Raw genomic sequence first — 20,919 nt, forward strand, 5'->3', positions numbered from 1 at the left:
AATCATGTGGTGTATTTATTTTTGAATGTATTTTATTTTAGAAATTTATGAACGATTGGCTGACGTCACAATGCGCCGATTTAAAGGTACTGTCGTTGATCTGATAAAATATTCATTTACACTTCTTCGCAGAGTGCTTTATCTGGATAACCAGTTTAGACACAATATGCGCTATAAGCAATATCTTATAAGCAACTTAAAAACTGAGCAATGTGTAATCATCAGCAATACAAAAAACTTAACTAAATTAAGTCTTAGCCAAAATTTTGTGTTGCTTATAAATAAAGCGTGTATTCTCTAATAAAACTATAATTAAATATCTTTAATTCTGTAAAACTTCTTATTTGTCAACCGTTATGTAATATGCTTTCATTAATTAAGACCATCTGTTTACATCCATGTGTTTTTCAACCGAACGCGGAATTGACGTGATTTTAATGCGCCACAGTTTCCTCACAACTTAATTAATTAACTCGAGCAGTTATATTTAGTTCTGGTCGACTTAAAATTAACTTATGACGATATTGTTATTTATTTTTCGGTTAGTTGTTACGTCACTGTTTGTGCAAGGATTTAGGCTTGTCTAGTGCTTGTTCGATTTTTATTTACATGAGGCGCCATGTTTGAAGTGGCGGTAATATCATCTGAGAAGGAGAGATACTAATAACAACATTAACTATTCGTAAAAAAAGTTATTTTGAATTCAGTGAATGAAGGATTTTTTTTAATGACGCGGTAAAACATTTTTGTTGCAAGTAAATCCAGTGAAATGAGAGTGTTAATAAATGCTTCGTTTTGTTGTATTCTTCTTTGCAGTATTCGTATAAGAAGTTTGAAATAACTTTATATTTCAACCCACACAAGTATATAGGGTACAAATTTAATTCAACTTGTGGTAGCGACTCGAAGGAATTGACATGATGTGTAAAATAATGTTCTATATGTGCTGTCAGCATCCCTACAATGGCTTTATAGATAATTTTACCTTTTCAATAAAGAGTTTGACTGGAGGTAAAGCTTCTGCGCCCGCTTATTTTGGATTAACTTTTTATGTTTTAATAACTTCATTAACTTATGTGTTACATTTCTTTTTCTTCTTGCGTTTTATATGCCTGCCAATTGTTTCGTTTGAGTTTGTATGTTTGTGAAATTGTTCATATATTAACATAAACAATGTATATAATCATATATAGAGAATTCATATTTTGCGGGAATGTTTTACAAAAGAAGTAAGCCAACATACTCGCGCTCGCCGTCTACGAAAACGATTTCACTTATTATTTCTCCCGCAAAAGGATTTAATTTCAGTGAGAACAGGTCTTAACAAGTTAATTCTCTGCTTCAGAAAGTTTATTCCCTGCTGTGTTTTTAGACGATGACTGATGTGTCAGGTAATCCCGAGGAAGAACGCACATCTGAGTTTTACAACCAACCGTGGGCAGAAGAAGCCGTTCACCGTTATTTTTACAGACAGGTTAGTTGAAAATAAAACTTGATAATTTTGTCATAATGATTATTTTTTCTTTGTTAATAATAGGATTAGTAATTGCATGAAATTATTATACTTTAATACTTCTTCAATTTGACAGTACATAGTTTCCATATAGCACTGACCGAATATGGAGCCCTGTAGCCAATTGGGGAAAGGGAGGAGTTAGGAGTGTGTCCCCCCTCTCTCCACTACCAATTAAAAAATGATTTGTATGGAAGAGACCTATGCAGAAAAATTTTCTTTGGTGCACCAGCGGCCACAATAGCTTGGCCTTGTACATTGATATATTATTTATTCCTGGTACGGTCAAAACTTCTTAGTAAATACTATAGCCCACACATTTTTATTCTGTCATCATACTATAATTGTTGTCAAACTTCTATTCCTTTGTTTAATTTGCTTTTTTTCCGTTGCAGGTTCAACTTAAGCGAGCTGAATTAGAACAAGCCTTGGGCATCCGTAACTGACAGAGCTTTCTCGGTTGTTTTTGGATGTGTAGAAGATTTTGGGTGAATTTTTGCGCTGCTTGTCTGAGAGAGATGCAATTATGTCAATATTTAGACGAGTTTTTATTTAATTTTTTTGAACTCAAAAGAATGTGTAGAGTAAACATTTAGTGGTATTTTTTTCTCCCTACTCCTTTGTTACTGTGGTGGCTATATAGCGAGTGTCCGCACCCGTAAGATTGGTATGCATTTTAGGAATATATCGTGTCGTGTACCCGAAACGCAATCAATAACAGCCCTTTTAAATTTACATTCCATACCTTGTCTTACGAATAATTGACTTGTGAACCAGGCCTCAAAGGACAATCTAAGTGAGCAGCAAATAAATAATGGAGAATCTTTTTCCATCACACACCTTGATCGCGTTGCGATTTGACGTGTTTTTGTTTGTTGTGTGTTGTGTGCATGATGGGCAAAAATTGTATTGATGATCTTGTGAGAAGAAATGTTTTCAATAGTGATCTAAAAGGTGTCGATCTCTTCTATAAAACTTGGCGCTCCTTGTTTCTTGAGATTTTCGCCTTTTCCGTGATGAGAGAAGTTCCCTGGGAACAAGGGTGCCTTGCGTTGAAGCAAGTTGGTCATCAACTGTTGTGAGATTAAACTCTAAGCTTATCGGTTTGGACTCCCTGTGGACATCGAAATCTTCGAAATAACATGTTTTTATTTTACGTGATTCAAGTACAGCGATTGGTGGCAGTGTTTATGTTTAGAAGTTGCGGCTATGCGTCATAGAAAATCTTATCAAGTGTCATAGTAGTGCTGCGACATATATAAAGAAATAAAATTATTACGCACACCATTTTTTTTAAAATTAGAATATGAATTGCTTATGTCTTACACGCTGATACATAATATACTCTTGGGGTCATATAATATTTGAATATGAGGGTTACAGTGTCCTTCGGCGAAGCTAGAGTTATCGTCCCTTGTGGTGATGGCGAACTTACTGTGTTGGAATTAACAAATAGAGCTATAAGTAGATATCGCAAAGCACAGAAGGTAAGTAGGCAAGATATTTTTCAAGGTTGTGCGTGCTAGCTTATTATTTATTGTTTGAGTAAATTGCATCAAAGTAATTAAAAATATTTTACTTGGTAAATTGCCTGGCCAACTAAACAACAGTTTTAAAAAGCAATACGCAACTAGCATGCATTTTTCATTAACTTTTGCACAAGAGTGTTTTGTTTCTGTGTATTGTATGCCATAGGCTGAGCAGCCTAAAAGAAAATCACCTCACCTGTCCTGTTGTCCTGTTAACAGCTAGCTACACAGAAAATTTCATATTAATTGTTGTTAACTAGCTTGCTAGCTAATTGTTTTAGTAGTATTTTGTTGATATGTTCGGAATCTTTGTGCACAACTCCCTGATGTGGTTCTTCTGTTCTTGCCTGGCAGAATGCGCACACATATAATTTCACAATTTGTCTCGTACTGTAACTGATAAGAGAAAACAGTAATGAGGTATTAGCTCCGGTAAACTACAAAGTTTTTTTATGTATATATACCCCTTAAAGAATGACTTCATCCATACTGAATAAGACATTTTCCATGCCAATCCCATGTTTTTTCCTGGTTTATTTAATCAAAAGAACACACAGTACTAGTTGGGGCTGGTAGAAAAATCTACGTGTTCTATCCTTTTTATACTGCATTGTGTGCGTCTCACTAGTTGAGGTACCATTTTGCATGGCAGACAGACATACAGGTATTATGATATAGAGATTTTCACTTCAACCTCATTTTGTTATCAGGTACCACTAACAGGGCATCATTTTATATTTGTGAGAGACCCATTGTTTAGTTGTTTTTTTCTGAGTAGTTGTATCTGAGCCTTTTAAGTTCCTTCAAAACTTTTTTACAAATTTTTAATTTCCAAAGTTTCGTTAAATTTTTGCACACATAAAAAAAATATCACAAACAATTACACAACGAAATGTACATTTATATCTTTAAGACCCAATGACATACTTCAAAAGCATGTCACATATAGGAAAATTTTCTGTCGTATGCATAGTTCTAGATACATGTTCTTTTTCATATCCTTCTAAAGATGAACTAAGGAGTCAAACTCCATCTGAAAAAGGGTAGTTTTCTGAGTATTTATCAGTTGTTACAAATTAAGCGAAATTTTTTAAGCTTATTTTGGTTGCTTTAGCATAGACAACATTATAGACGTAATATTTATCTGTTTTGTCTGACAGGAATATTTTATATGAATGCTGAAGAGAGAAAAATTCAAAATGGCTTTGTATATGTTAAATAGCCTAAAAAGGCAAAGTTGTCTCTTTAGACCATAAAAGTTATATCTAAACTATACTTAATTCATATTATATATTTGTTAAAAAATTGTTCTAAAATGGAGTTGGCTCAGAGCCTGCCTATTGATTTATGTAATTAATACATATTTTGTTTGTGACAATGTATATAATAGGATGTTGTCAACAAAAAAAATGTATGCACCATTGAGTCAATTATGTATGCCAACATTACCTAAAAGAAATTCAAGGTCCATTTTACTACATTTTTATGTATCAACTTATTTGTCAACTTAATCAATATATGAATTTTCTGGAATGTGTCCAAGCTATAAAAGGTCAAGACATGAAAAGTTGTTTGCCGTGTTAGTGCTAAACTTCCTTCCATTCCATTCCTAATTCATTGCAAACATAATTCCAAGATATGTACTTTAAATTTAATTTTAAAATTTTAGGTACTTAGAAGAATGTGTTAACATTTAGCTAAATTCTATTTAATTTGTGTCACATGGATCACACTAAATGTTAACACGAAAGGTCTTCTCAATGTTTAAGGTCACTTTTTATTATGTAGGGTTCAGGAAAAGTCCGTGTGGATTGTCTGAAAACAAAAGAAGAACATGCTATTCTCGATATTGATGACTTGGTTGTGGATGTATGTGATGACAAAGACATGGTATGTGAAATAAACGTATTTTATTAATTTTATTAAAATAATCCATTTGATTATAATTCATTTTTTGAATACCCTATTACCTATATCACATTGGGGATTAATAAAATCATTATCTTTATTGCCCACAGCGGAAAAAGATCAGGTCAGTCAAAGATCATCTCATTTTGTTTATAAGCAGCATTTCATAGTTGAAATAAGCGAAATTATATAATAAATTAGGTAGGCAATAAATTTGAAGTGTTTTTTTAAGGCATGAACCCTTACTACAGAAGCAAAGAAGTGCCATTAAATAATAAAAAAAATTTGGGTGATCTCCATATTCTGATTTTTTCTTGAAATTATCTGGAACCTGTTTATCTTCGCAGTGCTTTAAAAGCTAACATATATTTTTTTAAATGTTGGTTTCTGCCTTGTCACCATTCATTGTTCTTTACTGACATTCTAACATTTTGTTTCACAAGAAACTGTAGATTTGGATTTACTTCACAATTTTTAACTATCCTGAATTTTGGCTAGATTTCTTTTATTGGCAGGCTAAAGTATCTTTCTTAGTCAGATTTTTTCCCTAACAGTAGGTATAAATTTTCTTATTGTGGAAAAAAAGCAAATGGAAAAATATAGCTTGCTACGTATATCGTCTTAGCAGTTCTAATCTTTTTAAAACGAAGCGAAATTTAAGCTATATATGACACAAGTTTCTATTTCGTGTCTATCATATGTGTGTGGAAGAGTGAAATGCAATATAGATGTCAACAGTGCAACTTAATTAAAATATCTCAGTATTATCTTTTTATTACATGTTTAAATAACTTCTTCCATTAACTACTTAAACATGTTAAGAATGTAAATTACTCTATGATGAAATCAAAGACATGTTTTATTCTACTGATTGCTCTGTCTTTACCATAATTTCCTGAAAACAATTACTGTCTAACTGTTTTAATTTGAATTTAGTAGTCTTGATATCTTTGCTTTGTGCCATGCCCTTGAGCGCTTAGCAACATGTTATGTATACTCCAGGGATGGGCAGGGCTTTTGAAGCTATTTTTTAATTACTAGTCTTATATTAAACCATCAGGAGAAATTTTGTTTGTTTGAAACTGTTTTTTCTTATTATTACTGTATATACTTTATTATTCTTTTTTTTATATAAAAAGAGTACATGTTTTTTGTTAAGAAAAAAAAAGAGTACATGTTTTTTGTTAAGAAAAATAAGAACAGCCTAAAGCGTAAATCATTAATTTTAAAACTAAAAAAAACTCAAGAATTTCCAAAAATACAAATTTAAAAAAATGAGTTTAAATTCGAAATTAGTGGGTCGAAGGAAAATGATTAATTTAACTTTGAGTAATATTAATTTCATAGTGGGAAAAACTATTAAGTGAAATTATATTCACATAGCATTTTCTTATCCTTTTTTTTATATCCCATTGTGGGAGAAAATTATGCCTTCACTTGTTTTTGTTTAATTTTACAGGCAGCAAAAAAAAAATGAAACATATGAAATTATGGGGCTTTCTATCGAGCTTTTAGAAGCCTGATACAACTTGTTGATAGGTGCAAAATATTGACAAAATGTTTTAAAAGAAAACAACGAAAAGCATTGGCAACAATATAATTTGATTGTCTTATTTTTTAGTTTCTAATGTACGTTTGTAAATCAAACAATGACCATACAAAAATCATAGTTTCTTCAAATTTCCAAATATAAAATTTAATATAATATATTAAATTTACTAGCACCTTAATACTTTCAATCCTACAAAACTATTAAAATTATGCAATGCTTTTAAAAGCTGCAATTTCCTGCTTCATCTATAAACAATCTTAGCAGCTTGGGTCTTTTACTTAATTGACAATAAGTTAGGAGTTAGGAGGTAGGACTACAGTTTGATAAATAAAAATTTGTATAAAATTGGTGTATGTTTTTGCAAAAATGTATTTCTTACTTAGTGATATTTTTTGTTCTGTTACTACCATGTTGCTTTTATGTGTGCTTTTCTCTTTCTATTTAATTTTATTTTATTTTAAATTTATTTAATAGTTTACTTATTTATTTTTACTAAAAATGAACTGCTATTAAAAAAAGTTTAAATATACTTCGTACACATTTATGAATGGATAAAAAGAAAAATAGAATAATTTAAAAATAATTGCCATGGTTTAGTGAGGTTACATTATCTTTGATTAATTGTTTCTGCCAATAGTGTGGTTTTCCCCACCATGTTCATTGCCATTTTCTTTTTGTTAATGGGTGTCAGCCTATGGAATTAAGCATGTTGCAGTAATTACTTTGTTCAAGTCATTAAATAATTTTTACGACCAATTACATCTGTAAAAAGAATAGAAATCCTCGGTTGACAAGAAGCATTATGTTGTAATATATTTTCATGGTCCCCTATGAAATCTTGGTTAATAGCACTGACGAGCCTTTTTCCATGTTGTCATGTAAAACTTGTTTTATTTTATGTTGAAAATTCAAATGTAAACAAAACTTCTTCTTTTCTTGTATGTGTTCAAACTGTTTTCTGACAATAATTGTATTCTTTTAAAATTGTTTGTTTTTTAATTTGTATCAAAGGAGTTAATCTTTTTCTTGTTTTTTTAAAAAACGTAAGCTTTTTTACAAAGATAAATACCTGTGATATAACTGACATACTAGATTTCTGAATTGTAAAAAGTTTGACGTAAAAAATCTCATGTGTTGTGAATAATTTTTGACAGAGTAAATGATCCTTTTTCAACTTGAATGGGCTTTTAAGTTTACAAAAACAAAGTATTAAGAAGTTCGTTGTTTTTATAACATGACATGTATTTTGTGACTGAAGTGGATACATTGAGAGACTTTAAAATTGTTTCTGTCCTGCAGCTGGATTATAGAGAAGTACATAGTTGGATTGACATTGTGGATGAGATGAGGGATGGTAATTTAACTGATGTCTTTGTGAGTGTGCCATCTTCACCCGGCAAAGGCTATAATGTTTTAGTTTCGCCTATAAAAATTGCGCATGAATGGGGATCGGTAAGTTAATTACAAGTAACTGAGTTTGAAAATATATTGCCAAATATTTTGCTTTAAATTTAAGCAGTAAAGCATTTTATGCTTAATTTAATTCATATACATGCACATATACATTGTGGCTGTGAGATAAACAATGCAAAATTTTATAAATAAACTCAAATCTCTTTTATGTGTTTTTCATTGATAAGTGTAAGATAGATCAATTTAAGATAAACCTTTTTTGTTATTTTAATAATATCCTTTGTGAAAAAACAGTGTCTTAAATTATCCCAATAACAGTTATTTTTTTTCATATAACTGTTAGCAGTTTGTTGATAATAACAAAATGCTTTTCCTTCTTTTGTGTTAAGAATTTTTTCTTTTTACCTGAGAATGTTAACATCTTTTTTAATGTTGTTTTTATCTACTTTGTTCAATATTTTTTACTGATATGTTAGACATTACCTCATTCAATATATCTATTATTTTAGTATTTTAATCCATTACTCACTGTTTCTTATGAAAGACAATTTTAATAATCATGTACAATCTTTAGTCTTAGCAAAATACATTCATTAATTAGACTTAAAGCTTATCTATAAGTTTTTTTCTTCCTAAGTAAGCTGAGGATTAAAATATAAAGTGTCGTGCCGTCTGTATAAGTCATGATGGTCTGAAAAATTTTCTTGTCTTTTCCATTGATTTAAAATCTTTTCCTGCTGGGCCTTTTATTAAAAATACATGTATCAGATCTAAGAAACAAATACATGCTTAACAATGTTTTAATTTTATTTTTAGCTAATAGCGGTGTATGATGAAACAAACCCAAAACCCAGCAAACATGATCGATCAGATATTGACAATAACAATATCGCATCCACACCTGTTGATGCATACTGCAGCAAGCAGGAGGAAGATACTAACATTATCTTAGCACTTTCCGATAACGATTCAGGCGTTGCTGCTGACTCTTACGGTATATCATCAAACCAGACTAGTACACACACATCTTTGAATTCTTCTTCACGGCCACCACGAGGAATTCAGCGAAAATTTCCACAAAATAAAAATGCTTCCTTCAGATCGTCAGTGTCATCAAACTCTCCCGCATCTAGTCCTGAATTAGCCAAACGAGCCTTAAAACCAGTTTTTAGTCGTGATTTGAATCGAAAATCTCTATCAACAAATCACCCTATGTTATATTCTTGGATTGATCAACAAGACAAATTTAATTCTGGATATAGGGTGAGTTTTCGAAGTTTACTTTAAAGTGTATCAGGAGCCTTGCTTCAACTTAATGTAAATGTTAACTCTCCTGATTCACTGAACAAAAATCATGTTTTCTCTTTTTTTGTAGGTTTCACAAGAACAAAGTGATGAAAATGATTCTGAGAAATCGAATGAAGAAATCGAATTAGATAAACATGCTTTAAAAAGTGTTGATATAAAACCATACACAACTGCAGATGGTCGCGAAATTGGTTTGGTGGTTCATCATGTAATCGAAGGGAGTTATGTTGATCGTACTGGTGAATTACAAACTGCTGACCGAATAACTGAAATTAATGGTATTCAATTAGACAGTCTCAGTAATGCTGCAGTGCAAGATATTTTTGAGGAAGCACTCATATCTGACATTATTAAAATAAAGCGTACACGTTCACATATGTTTTTAAAAGATCAAATTAAATTAGACCACATACCTCAACAAGAAGTTCCGAAGGAAGTTTTACAAATGAGTAAAGAAGCACCCAGGGTGTTACCAGTTATGCCAAATAGTGAGCCCAAGGAAGCTGCTATAGAAGGTAATACAGTATGTTGGTTATGAAGGTTGTTTCTCTAGCTATCTAACTGTCTATCTCTGATTATCATTAACCAATGATGTCTGGTTTCATGTGCTAAATGTTAAAATAATTTCCTACTTTAAAATTTTTTGTTATTTTAAATTTAGCACCATCCACAGAGTTAAAAAATGAAGATACTGGAACGAATAAGAAGATTTATTTTCATGTGAATTTACTGAAAGGTAAAATATTATAATATTGTTGGAAAACGTACAGGCTTACAAGGTTTTCTAATATGCCTTGTGTATTTCTCCTGTAGGTAAAGATGGACTGGGTTTTAGCATTACTAGTAGAGATGTTGCAACTACTGAATCTAGAATGTTCTTTGTCAAAAATGTTTTACACAAAGGAGCAGCAATTGTTGATGGCAGAATCAAAGCCGGCGATGAACTTATGAAAGTATGTTTTTACTAACGGTTCAAATTGAATATCTTGAATAATAAGTTATTAGAGTATGCAGATTTTGCAAAAGTTTATGTTTATTCATATTGGTACATGCTGTATCAGACCATTTCAACGTGATTCATCATTTATGTTAAATCTTAAAGTTTGTTATTGTTTAAATAATTTATTGATGAAAAAAGACCACAGAGAGCATAAGTGGTGAAAGTTTGATATAAAAAGCTATTGCTGAATGTTAGAAATGTTGAATGAATAAGGCCATCACGTTTTTGTGTTATGGTGCAATTCACGTTTATGTATTATCCATATGTTATGCAAGTGGCTCTTAGGAAAAGATCAATATTTCCCATTAATATTTACGTTTTTAGTAGGGATGTTTAAGGGTGTAGTATAAAAAATAGATATATCATCTGTAGGTAAACAATGTACTGGTGAATGACAAAAATCAAGCACAAGTTGTTCAGCTGTTGAGACAAGCACAAGGCATGGTTGTTCTACAGTTAGCAAGACCTAGAAATTCTACTACTGAAGAGGATGCATCAATCAGCTTAGAAAGAAACGTAAGTTCTAATGCTGAAAAATTGTTACAATCATTGTTTTACTTGATACTTCAATACTAAAAAAAAATTCTCCAGTTCATTGCCTGGTCCTTATAAAGCAGCATTTATCGAAAATTAATAAAGAAATAGGCTAACTGTAGATTTGTACCTGATTTATAAGGACTCACTTTTTGCATAATATATCTTTGGGACAGCCTTTGATATTACCTTTGTTTTCCAGGAAGAAACAATATCCAGTCACCAGGAAAGTATATCACCACAGAATGAAGATATACTAACATTAACCATACCCCTTACTAGTCAAGGATCAGCAGGACTTGGCATCAGCGTCAAGGGAAAACGTAGCGGGGAACAAGACGATGACCAAGGCATATATGTTAAGTCTGTCATTAAAGGAGGTGCTGCTGCTAAGGTAGGTTTACACAGGATAATTTTTTTAAGATGTAAATTTGAATCAATGTTAAAAAAATATTTTATTTTCCACATGTTTTTGCCTTAGGATGGACGCATAATTGTCAACGATCAACTGCTGTGCATTAATGATACGTCATTGATTGGCTTAAGTAATAACGACGCAATGAATGTTCTTCGAGCATCAATGGAGAAGTCCATAGCACTTGGAGCTATTCGTATTATCATTGGTAGATCACAAAGTGCTCCAAAAGATTCTCGACCAAGTAGTGGCAGTTTTAGCAGTGGTGCTCCAAGTCCCTTTCGTGGCCCTAGTCCGATCTTACATGGAGGTGTCAAAATGTTACATGGACATAGTCCTATGACTAAAAGAAGAAGCTATTCTGAGCAAGGTCAGCATTCTAGTTTTTTAGGTTAGCATTTACACTACGATAATTTAATCGTTTTTAGTCATTATTTTTATTTTATTTTTTGCATTTAGATGTAGAAAGAGAATTCGATGAAAAATATTTAAAAAAGCATTACTCTCCAAATCGACATAATATAAATCGAAATAAGTCTTATTTTAAAGCTGTCTCACCTCGGCCTGAACATAATGGTGGAGACTCTGAAAGTGAAAATCCATCGCCGCGTTCAGTGTCTGTCTCCTCTGGCGAAATACCGATAATACAAAAATCTACACCTGTTTATATTGAATCGGGAAATAATCGTTATAACGTGGACGTTCGCAGCTCGATGAACGAAAAACACAGAATTCTACCGTCTTACGAGGAAGCTTTGCATCGTAGGGACACGAACAGTTCGAATTCTTCGCAATCGAGTCGAACTGAAACGGTAAAAAGCGACTCGACGAAATTCAAGTTACTTCCAGATAAAACTTCGATTCCCAAAGAAGAGAAATTATTGAGTAGTCATTTCGAAAAATCACTCTCACTAGACTCGCGGACTCATGGTAGTATGAACGACTTAAAAGATCCTGAGCACGAGTTATATAAGTCAATGTCGATAGCCTCGCAGTCCTCACTTGACTCGATACTTGTGGGACCCAACCAAATACCCTTTAGTCGGCACGCCTTTGGACGATCATCCATCTCTGAAAGAAAAGGAAGAGCTCATATTGATGCAACAAAGAGTGATTTTTATAATAAACTAAAGAAATTTAAAAGTATGGAAGAACTAAGAGGTATGAAACTTTGTTTTTAAGACTAATTTATGTTTTTGTAATCAAATAATCATTATCTGCCCCCTTTTACTTTCCAATCTCCGAAATATCGGTATACATCCGTGTACAGTGACTGTGTCTTAGGGTATGTACGTGCAACTAATACAATTTTAAGCTTGTTTTCATCTTTTACGATTTTGTTGTTGCAGGATCAAAGATGTTAGATGACGAGGATATTGTGATGGCTGAAGATAACCGTAAGTAGTTTCCTAATCAACTAAGTTATCCCGAACCCGTGTACTGCTACTTTGGGACTGTTGATTGCGCTCACGAAACGCAAAGTGAAGGGACGTAACATATGTAGTTCCACTTGCTTAAATTAATACGTTAAGGACAGTAACCTATTGTAAAAGATTTCGAGTTTGACAGATTTAGAGTTCGGCACGCCTCGGTTTATAGTTAAAAATGGTTTTATTCGATATGAGCAATAGCGGAAATTTATTGCAACTTGTAGGTGGAGGAAAGTTGGGGCGGTGGACGTGATTACGTTTTACTGTGCGTGTGTAGTACAGAACGTGTGAAGTTGAATGTAAAAACGCAACGTTTTAACTTCCTCATTTGTTAAAAAAAGGCTGTAAAGTATTAAGACTTTGGTTAATATTTGGAATTTCATTAATCTCGAAATATCTTCATGTTTAAACTCTCCTCGATCTTGATCATTTAGAACTGTAGTAGCGTGTTCGATAAAATTTAGATACGATGCTTTTATTACTAACATTTGACTTTCTTTTTATAGAGATGGTTAGTAACAGGAGAAGCGAGTCTATCGATACACTGATTAGTAAAAGTAAGCGAGTTAAAATTACATCCACGCTCCTACGTTGTGGGTGTTTAAATGCACGTGCCTGTCTGAGTTGTATATGATTTTATTTTAGTTGACGAAGAGGAGCGCTCGCCGTTCTATAGAGGGACAGTTTTTAGTTCAAGTACGCCTTGGTCTACCACATACACAGAAGGGGAAGGAAAACTAAGAGCTGGGTATGAAAATCTTTTTACTGAAATTTCATTTGTATTCCTCATCATGAGATTTTTTGACTATCACCCACTGAACTATCTTGTTCGAGGCATAATCAGCGCATTTAGTTTTTAGTTGTTGAAGAAGATTATATTTATAATTGCTTTACAGTTGTTCATATTCGTGTTGCACGAACATCGTCCTTCTAATTGTTTTGTCCATCAACATGCACTATACGGTTGAATAACTTAAACTCTAAAGAAGATATTAAACTATTGAAATGATAAAGACATTCGAATACTCTATTTCTGTTAATTAACAGTATATAAATAATGTTAATACATCTTGACTTTTAGGCTCGAAGAGGGGACAAATTGTAATTCGATTGATACAAACGATAAACCTCCAGCCGGTGTAAAACTGAGGCCCAAAAGTAATTATAGCAACATAAAATCAAGACCATATTCTTGCATTTTGGACGATGCAAGGTAAACACGACATAATGATAATAATTAATACTGACTTTTTAACCTCACTAATACCTCATTCACTAACCACGTTTTACTAATACTGAGTTGTAACTTTGTCTTGTATAACCTTTTCTTAGTTTCACTAAACATTAACCTTAATTTTATTTATAAATCATTAATATGCATGATGTATTTCACGCCACCATCTTTTTCCTGTTTTGTTTGTTTGTTCCTTTATTTTTCTATAGTCAATAAATCCTTGTATCTTTTAATTTTTAAACCTAACCTATCAGCTCACGTTTTGTCGAATCGTTCGAAATTAGTTTCCGCGAAAATTATTAAAATAAACTAATTCGCGAAAATGAATATCCGCGAAATTTGGATTTTATTTCTTTTTAAATATGATTTACATAATTCCAACTTCAGTAATCTTTATTTTGTTTTCTACATAATGTCCCTATATTTTCTTCTTCTCAAAATTCGCGAAAATATTAAGACTTGCTAACTTCGCGAAAATTAGTTCTCGCGAAATTAATTCCCTTAAGATAACTAAATGCTTCATGTGACTTACAGGCTTACGTGCTTGTTTTGCTCCTACTTTTTGTTTCTATGTTATAAAAGCAACCTAGCTTGTTATTTTAATTTAAATGTTAAGTTCTTCTTCTTTAGAAAGCGAAACAACGCGCTGAATACCAGTTTCAAAACAGCCATTGATCGGCCGATGAACGAAGATCAACAAACGTATAACGAAAAGAAAAAGAAAGGATTTTTGAAGGGAATCTCTACCTTGCTAAAGTATGTTTATATGACATTGCTTGTATTTAGAAATGTGTTTTCTCACCAAAAAAAAAAAATTACTGATCTAACTATTTTTTGTTGTTTATTTCTGTTGTTGTTGTTTATATTTTTGTGTACAATGTCTGGGCATTTTTGTTTCAGAAAAAACAAAAAGCAGAGGGAAGATCGTGGTCAATCACCCGAATATCTTAATCCAACCAATTCTACAAACAACGAGATGTTTACTGACTCCTTAAAGCCTGGGACGAATAAAAACAAAAATAAACGGCCTGTAAGTGTGGCCGGAAATTTAATGGTAAACAAGACGGCCGACAAGAGTTTAAAATATTTCCAAGCGGATCAACTGCAAAAGGAGTTAGTTCAAGCGAAGATGGAGGAGATGGACAAACGAAAAAAACGAAAAAGCCACCTTGGTGTTACGACGAAAGAAAAAGAGCAAGGAGAAACGCAAGTTGCTCCCCACAAATCGAGTTATCAATCGTGGGAGGCGCACGACGCGGCGAACATGCGCGAGAAAAGCAAACAGTTATTTAACGAGGATGAAATTCGAACTTCGAAAAGAAGTATTCAGTTACAACGACAAAGTTCGTTACCTCCTCGTAATAAAAAAGACAGTGTGGATCAGCGAATGTTACCGAAAATGCCATCCGGCCCTATGTATAAATCCCCCGAGACTTCACCGAAAAACAAACACGATCATACTCGCGGAAGTAATTCCGCGCCGAACTCAAAACCAAGTACACCCGTACGAAAAGTTCCTAAATCAGCGTTTGACAGTCTACCTCGAAAAAAGCAAATCAAAAAGGACTCCTCTCAACATACGTTAGGATCTAGACAGCATGCGAACAGTTCAACCATGTATTCAAGCATTTCAGATCTGACTAGAAAAGGGGGTAGTGTGTCTATATCACACAAAGCTGATATCTAAGAAGCAATATTTTTTTTCAACTGTATCTTAGATAGAATATTTGCTTATTTTACATTGCGGCTTGGTGCTTAGTATGATTTTATGGAAATGGAAGAAAATGTTTTCTCTTAATGAAGATCTTTTTATTCTCCAATCCATATATGAGACACCCTATAAAAAACAGATTCTTAAGTTTGTTATCCTAAATGATACTTACATGCGAACGATGGAGTTATAAATCTCCTCTGCACTTGCTTTATGCTAACCACCAGGTTGTTAGTAAATACTGCCTGAATGTTCAGGTTTATAAAAAGCGATAAAGTATACATTCTATAATATATAATGGATTTATTTATTGTGTATAAATATTTTTAAACGATTCTGCATGTACGATGAAACATTTGAGGTTGTTTTGTTCATCTTTTTATAAACTAGCAGTTTTGTTGGAATTCGTATGTAAAATAGAAACTGAGTCAGCGTTTTATGACTATTGCATAAGTGCTTGTTGCACTCGATGCAAAAATGATAATACTGATAGAATTTTTCTCAATATAAAATAAGGACCAAGATAATATTCAATCCTCTGTCTCTTTTGCTGTCAGGTACGGCTTTTTTGTTTTTTCTCTTTGAATTTTACCGGGTGATAAACAATCTTGAAAATTTTCTGGCTTATGAAAAAGTTTTAACTTTCAATGTTACGTGATTTTCACTTGTTTTCAAAAAAAAACCATGGTGACTATATATGTATATATTACAGAATGAATGAATGAATGAATGCATGTATATAAAGTTTTGTGAAGTTTGATTATAGACTTTTTTATATATATTCTTTATAAATACCACTTTGTACATGTTCCTGGGAAAATTCTTTGTAAAATATGAAAAAGTTTAAAAAATAAATAAAATTCAACAAATTCTAGAAATAAAAATGTATTTTCTACTGATCGATAAGTTAACTACTCTCATCTGATCATCAACAATCCGGCCCCGAGTATCCATTACGATTTGTCTTTAGGAAGAGTCTTATTTAATAAGAAATAAAAATTACATCAAATATTTAATATAACGCATAGCAAGAAGCCTTGAAATGTTTATGTACTAGAAAAATCTGTTAATTTTATCTTGTGTTGGTGGTTAAAATTCAACTTTGGACTGTATGCATTTATATTCTCATGACGTCATGTGAACTCAAAATATTTAGTATGATCATCCTATTGAAGTTCTTACGTAGATTATTTAAGAATAATAAAATAATAATCGACACAACTGATAATGCATGTTTTGTTTTCTTGAACCAGGTAACAAGTTATAAAAGTACATTTTAAAGAAATGATGGAAACTTCTGCCAACACTCTTGTGAAAGCTTACCATAAGAAAGGTTCGGTATGTTATACGAGACCAGGTTATCGTGAAGCACGATGGGAACGCGCAGTTAAGGTAGGTCATGAAGTTGAAAGTTCTTTTTAAATTAACCTGTGTAAGAAAAAGTAAAAGGTGAATGAAATTCTCTTCTATTTATTTTAAAACATTTTTTTATACATCTATGTTGATATATTTGTTGTATTTGTTTTTACGAAATAATCCGCCATAGATTTGCTGCAGTATGGTTGTTTGAAATTTTTACAAGTAGCGTTTCAAAAAGTCACAAAGAATCTCAGCTTAAAAAAATAGAGGTTCAATCTGATTGACAGGTTCAATCTGATTGACAGGTTTACTCTGATTGACAGGTTTACTCTGATTGACAGGTTTACACAATCAACCAGGAGTCTAAATATTTGTTAGTCGAAGGTGTACCAGCCGTGGGTGCTTCAAAAGAGCTGATAGAATTATTTGCGTTATATGGAGAAGTTGAAGAGTAAGCAAGTTGTTGCTTTTTTATATGAAACTGTGGGCGTGTTAAAATGAAATGAAATTTACCAGCATGCATTGCAAATTAAAAATGTTAGCATATTTCAATTTTAGATTTGAATTCTACTTGAGGTTGATAAAACTTTTATGCCACACTCATGATAACCTTAACATGTTGGGCAGTAGCAACGCCAAATTACATAATATTTTACCACAATATTTAAAAGATATTTGGGACTAGCCTTTTTTAACCCCTTCTCTTTCCCTTCAATATCAAGATTAAAAAGAGTTTTCAGTAGAATTGAGAGATACAAGAACGAGGCTTGTGTATTTTTAATAAATTTCTTAAAAAACATTTTTAAGAACACAAGCTTACGTGTTTACAAGAACTACATTTTACGTAAAGATGTGAGAATTAACTAAAAGCATTGAAGAAGTTCTGGTAACACAAATTAAAAATTAACTCCGGCACACCGATTTCTTTAAATGAATCCCACCCATTTCAATGAAAAAAATTACCCCCACTTCACCCCCGTATATTTAGGTTAGAGAGTAGTTTTTAAAAAAGAAATTAATTGAAATAACCTCGTTTTAGATTCATTAGCACTATAAAATGCACAAACTTAATTTTAGATAATGATTTAATTTAAAGAAAAGAGGCAAAACAGTGTTACTTATATTTTGTTGTTTTTATACCATTAGGTATCGTCTTCTTGATGACTATCCAGCTGAACAATTTACGGAGGTGTATTGGATTAAGTACAGAAAAATTCAAGCAGCTAGGTAGCTAAGTTTTTAGTGCCTAAAATTTTTTCTAATTTTTAGTTCTTAGTTTAGTTAAATTTTATTAATTTTTTGCTAAGTGTTATACAAGTAAGATTTCATAATTGCAATGAGGCTGTCTTGATAATTTTTAGATACACTCGTCATCACTTGTGTACAACTTTTTACTTAAAATTCTCCTCGCCTCCAGAAAATTTCGTCAATTGAGGCTGACAAAAATTTTTTGTCAATCAGTTTCGTTCTATCTTTATTTATTCCCTAATGTTTTCTTCATTCATTCATTCCAACCCCTATCTTTCATTTTTCTTTCTGTTTCCAATCTTTACAATGTATAAACCGTATTTAGATTCGGTAAACGAAAACTAGATAATCGTTCTTTTTTCGGCGGTCAGTTGCACGTGTGTTATGCTCCCGAATACGAATCAGTTGACGACACACGAGAAAAACTCAACGAACGACGAAGGATGGTTGCTCGAAAGTGCAGAGGTATAAAACGGTTTGAACCGAATTTTATCCTGTTCAATATTTAGCCCAACTTTTTCAGCTTAATTAACTTCTAATAGTTTTTACTTTTTCCCTCTGTTTTTTAATATCTTCTAAAAGTAAATGTGGTTGTAAATGAATCTTTGAAATAGCAAATTTTCGGCTTCTTGCAAAAAAATTTATCAAAAGATTTCCAAATGAGTGGAGTATCAAATCATTTTCTCAAGAATTAATTGTCCTAAGTTATTATTTTTAGAATATTTCGGTACAACATCTACGTCAAAACCACCTTCAGCTTCTATAAGTACTTTTACAGTATCGCCTACTTTTGTTGATACAGAGACACACAAAGCTAGCAATCCGATACACCCTACCGTTTCAAATATAAATCACACTAACTTTATGCAGCAGAATCTGCCATTATATCTACAACCGCCTCCGCCACCACCAGCTATAGACAAGTCATTACCTCGAATACCATCTGCACACGCAACTTTGCCCGTGGAGATCCAAAATTTATCAGCTTCGGAAGTTTACGGTAATCATGCAACACAATCGCCAACACCTGCAGATACCAATCAATCAGAACATAGAAGTGAACAAAAAAATGATCCTGACAATAGTGTTACCAAACGGCAAGAAAGCAAAAAACGCATTGTTTGGAATAAAAGAAACGCAGATAGCGGAAGCAGCGTTTCCTATTGCTATACAAAGGAACCAGGAGCCTGGTCGGTAAAATACTTTTTCTGCAACAACTTGGCGAACGTTCACGAACGCATAAAAAATACTTGTTTTCTTTTTTAGGGATCCGTTTAAAGAGGAGAGAAGAAAGATCAAAAGTTTAGTAAGTAAAAAAAGTATCTTCAATCTTTTTTTTTTTTTTTGACCCAACATTATGCTAAGCTGTTATAAGCAAGATAATCAAGATATCCTTTAACAAAAAGGTAATTTTATGTAAACAGAAGATATCAACATATTTTTGGAGCTGTTAAATAGTCCACTCTTTTGTTAGACTCAAGATGAAGACCTTGATGCAACTGCTTCTGATATTCGAAGAAAACTTGGCCAGGTATTTATATGAGCGTGAATTATTGTGGTGTTCTGCAGGGTGCTGTTTTCTCACGTGTTTTAAGATTTTATTTGTATGCTATTGTAGACTAAAGAACCATCACATATATTACTTGGCAATATAAATGAGGTATGTGTGACCATTATTGTATTGTTGTGGCATAGGAAAAGTTTCGCGCCAAATATAAGTAAATTTGTTTTGCCCACAAAAATACCTTCTTAAAAAAAGGTTTCAAATTCTCATCAAAAATCCTCAAATCTTTACATGCATGACACAAGAATTGGCGTGACTATGTGTCAATCACACATTTATTGTCCTGGTGTACTTGTTATGTTTTCCTCTTTCAGGAAGTTGCATGTCCGTTACAAAATATTCAATCCACTCACCACCACTACCAACAACAACAACAACATGACCAAACACAACAACATCAACAACAGCAACCTTCTGCTAAGAAACGTAAGAATGATGGTCGCAAAAGGATATAATATTATTTTTATAATTAAATATTATATAGTTATTTAATATATAGTGTAAATAGGTATAAATGCTTGATGAATTCTTTATCAACAAAACAAAAACAAACGACAAAAAAATCCACTCCTAACTTTAACCCTCGTAACTTTTTTTGAATCCTCCCCTGGGCCTTTACTAATATAGTTGCTACCTGGGGGTTCGACTTATCGAGTGATTTTTATGAGAAAATACAGCGTATAGAAAGAGTCGAGCCATTGTTAAACCATTTTACGGTCCTATAACCCAAAGTACCATTAAAACTCCAACTGCAAATTGTAGCTACTAGAAAATCCACTTTTAAGGTTTTCACAAGTACAATCTGGAAAATGTACTGCAATGAGTTTACTGAAAGTTACTGAAAAACAAATGCAAAAATTTTAAATCCACTTTCCACATTCCAATTATTTTGAACAAATGCAAAATTTTCGTCGCGCAAAAATATTCATTAAGCAAGATATCCATCATAGAAAAGTTTGACACTTTTGTCTATTTTTGAAATTTTTTGCTTAGGCCTTTTTTTCAGTCACTTTTCTGTCTAGACGATACAAAACACTTAAACTACACTAGATTGTAATTTTTGTGGGCACTCTAATACATGTAATTTGACTTAAACAATTTAGTCGACATTCCCGAAGAAATTTGGTTTTAGGTTTTGTCGTTTAATTTTTTGTTGACCTACTTATTTTGTCACTCCCGGGCTGACTTAGTGTGGGCCGAT

The 20,919-nt window shown here is 32.5% G+C and overlaps 3 protein-coding genes across 6 annotated transcripts in view; all 3 read left to right on the forward strand.

The window, feature by feature from the left end:
• The window catches only part of LOC130621689 (SWI/SNF-related matrix-associated actin-dependent regulator of chromatin subfamily D member 1-like), a 21,666-nt gene extending 19,564 nt beyond the window's left edge, over nt 1-2,102 (forward strand). For both annotated transcript variants that reach the window (XM_057437019.1, XM_057437020.1), the window contains exons 16-18: nt 42-86; nt 1,373-1,474; nt 1,909-2,102. In XM_057437019.1, the coding sequence (XP_057293002.1) occupies nt 42-86; nt 1,373-1,474; nt 1,909-1,959 (198 nt within the window). In that variant the 3' untranslated portion in view covers nt 1,960-2,102. The remainder of the gene's footprint in view (nt 1-41; nt 87-1,372; nt 1,475-1,908) is intronic.
• A 146-nt stretch (nt 2,103-2,248) lies between these two features.
• LOC130621685 (partitioning defective 3 homolog) lies at nt 2,249-15,634 on the forward strand. Of its 3 annotated transcripts, XM_057437014.1 has the most exons (17): nt 2,249-3,000; nt 4,831-4,932; nt 7,802-7,954; nt 8,732-9,178; nt 9,291-9,738; nt 9,885-9,959; nt 10,037-10,176; nt 10,596-10,739; nt 10,960-11,151; nt 11,239-11,542; nt 11,632-12,333; nt 12,522-12,569; nt 13,109-13,159; nt 13,248-13,350; nt 13,684-13,815; nt 14,467-14,592; nt 14,737-15,634. In XM_057437014.1, the coding sequence occupies exons 1-17, from the start codon at nt 2,884-2,886 to the stop codon at nt 15,521-15,523; spliced, it is 4,071 nt and encodes a 1,356-aa protein (XP_057292997.1). In that variant the 5' UTR covers nt 2,249-2,883; the 3' UTR covers nt 15,524-15,634. The 3 variants fall into 3 exon arrangements, with proteins under 3 accessions (XP_057292997.1, XP_057292998.1, XP_057292999.1); XM_057437015.1 differs by lacking the exon at nt 13,684-13,815; XM_057437016.1 differs by lacking the exon at nt 7,802-7,954.
• Nucleotides 15,635-16,780: 1,146 nt separating this feature from the next.
• On the forward strand, nt 16,781-20,298 carry LOC130621690 (RNA-binding protein 48-like). The gene is made up of 9 exons (XM_057437021.1): nt 16,781-16,939; nt 17,248-17,357; nt 18,053-18,133; nt 18,480-18,619; nt 18,873-19,344; nt 19,421-19,460; nt 19,629-19,685; nt 19,773-19,814; nt 20,033-20,298. Exons 1-9 carry the CDS (start codon nt 16,832-16,834, stop codon nt 20,171-20,173), a joined length of 1,191 nt encoding a protein of 396 aa, XP_057293004.1. The 5' UTR covers nt 16,781-16,831; the 3' UTR covers nt 20,174-20,298.
• The last annotated feature ends 621 nt before the right edge of the window (nt 20,299-20,919 follow it).

The sequence above is a fragment of the Hydractinia symbiolongicarpus genome, chromosome 12, assembly GCF_029227915.1.
Source record: "Hydractinia symbiolongicarpus strain clone_291-10 chromosome 12, HSymV2.1, whole genome shotgun sequence".
Lineage (NCBI taxonomy): Eukaryota > Metazoa > Cnidaria > Hydrozoa > Anthoathecata > Hydractiniidae > Hydractinia > Hydractinia symbiolongicarpus.

Coding starts and splice junctions, on each gene's coding strand:
- LOC130621685 (XM_057437014.1), top strand. CDS start 2,884: ATGAGGGTTACAGTGTCCTTCGGCGAAGCTAGAGTTATCGTCCCTTGT. Junction 9,960..10,036: donor TCATGTGAATTTACTGAAAG/GTAAAATATTAT, acceptor TTTCTCCTGTAG/GTAAAGATGGACTGGGTTTT. Junction 13,160..13,247: donor CGATACACTGATTAGTAAAA/GTAAGCGAGTTA, acceptor ATTTTATTTTAG/TTGACGAAGAGGAGCGCTCG.
- LOC130621690 (XM_057437021.1), top strand. CDS start 16,832: ATGATGGAAACTTCTGCCAACACTCTTGTGAAAGCTTACCATAAGAAA. Junction 16,940..17,247: donor GATGGGAACGCGCAGTTAAG/GTAGGTCATGAA, acceptor TCTGATTGACAG/GTTTACACAATCAACCAGGA. Junction 19,686..19,772: donor TTCGAAGAAAACTTGGCCAG/GTATTTATATGA, acceptor ATGCTATTGTAG/ACTAAAGAACCATCACATAT.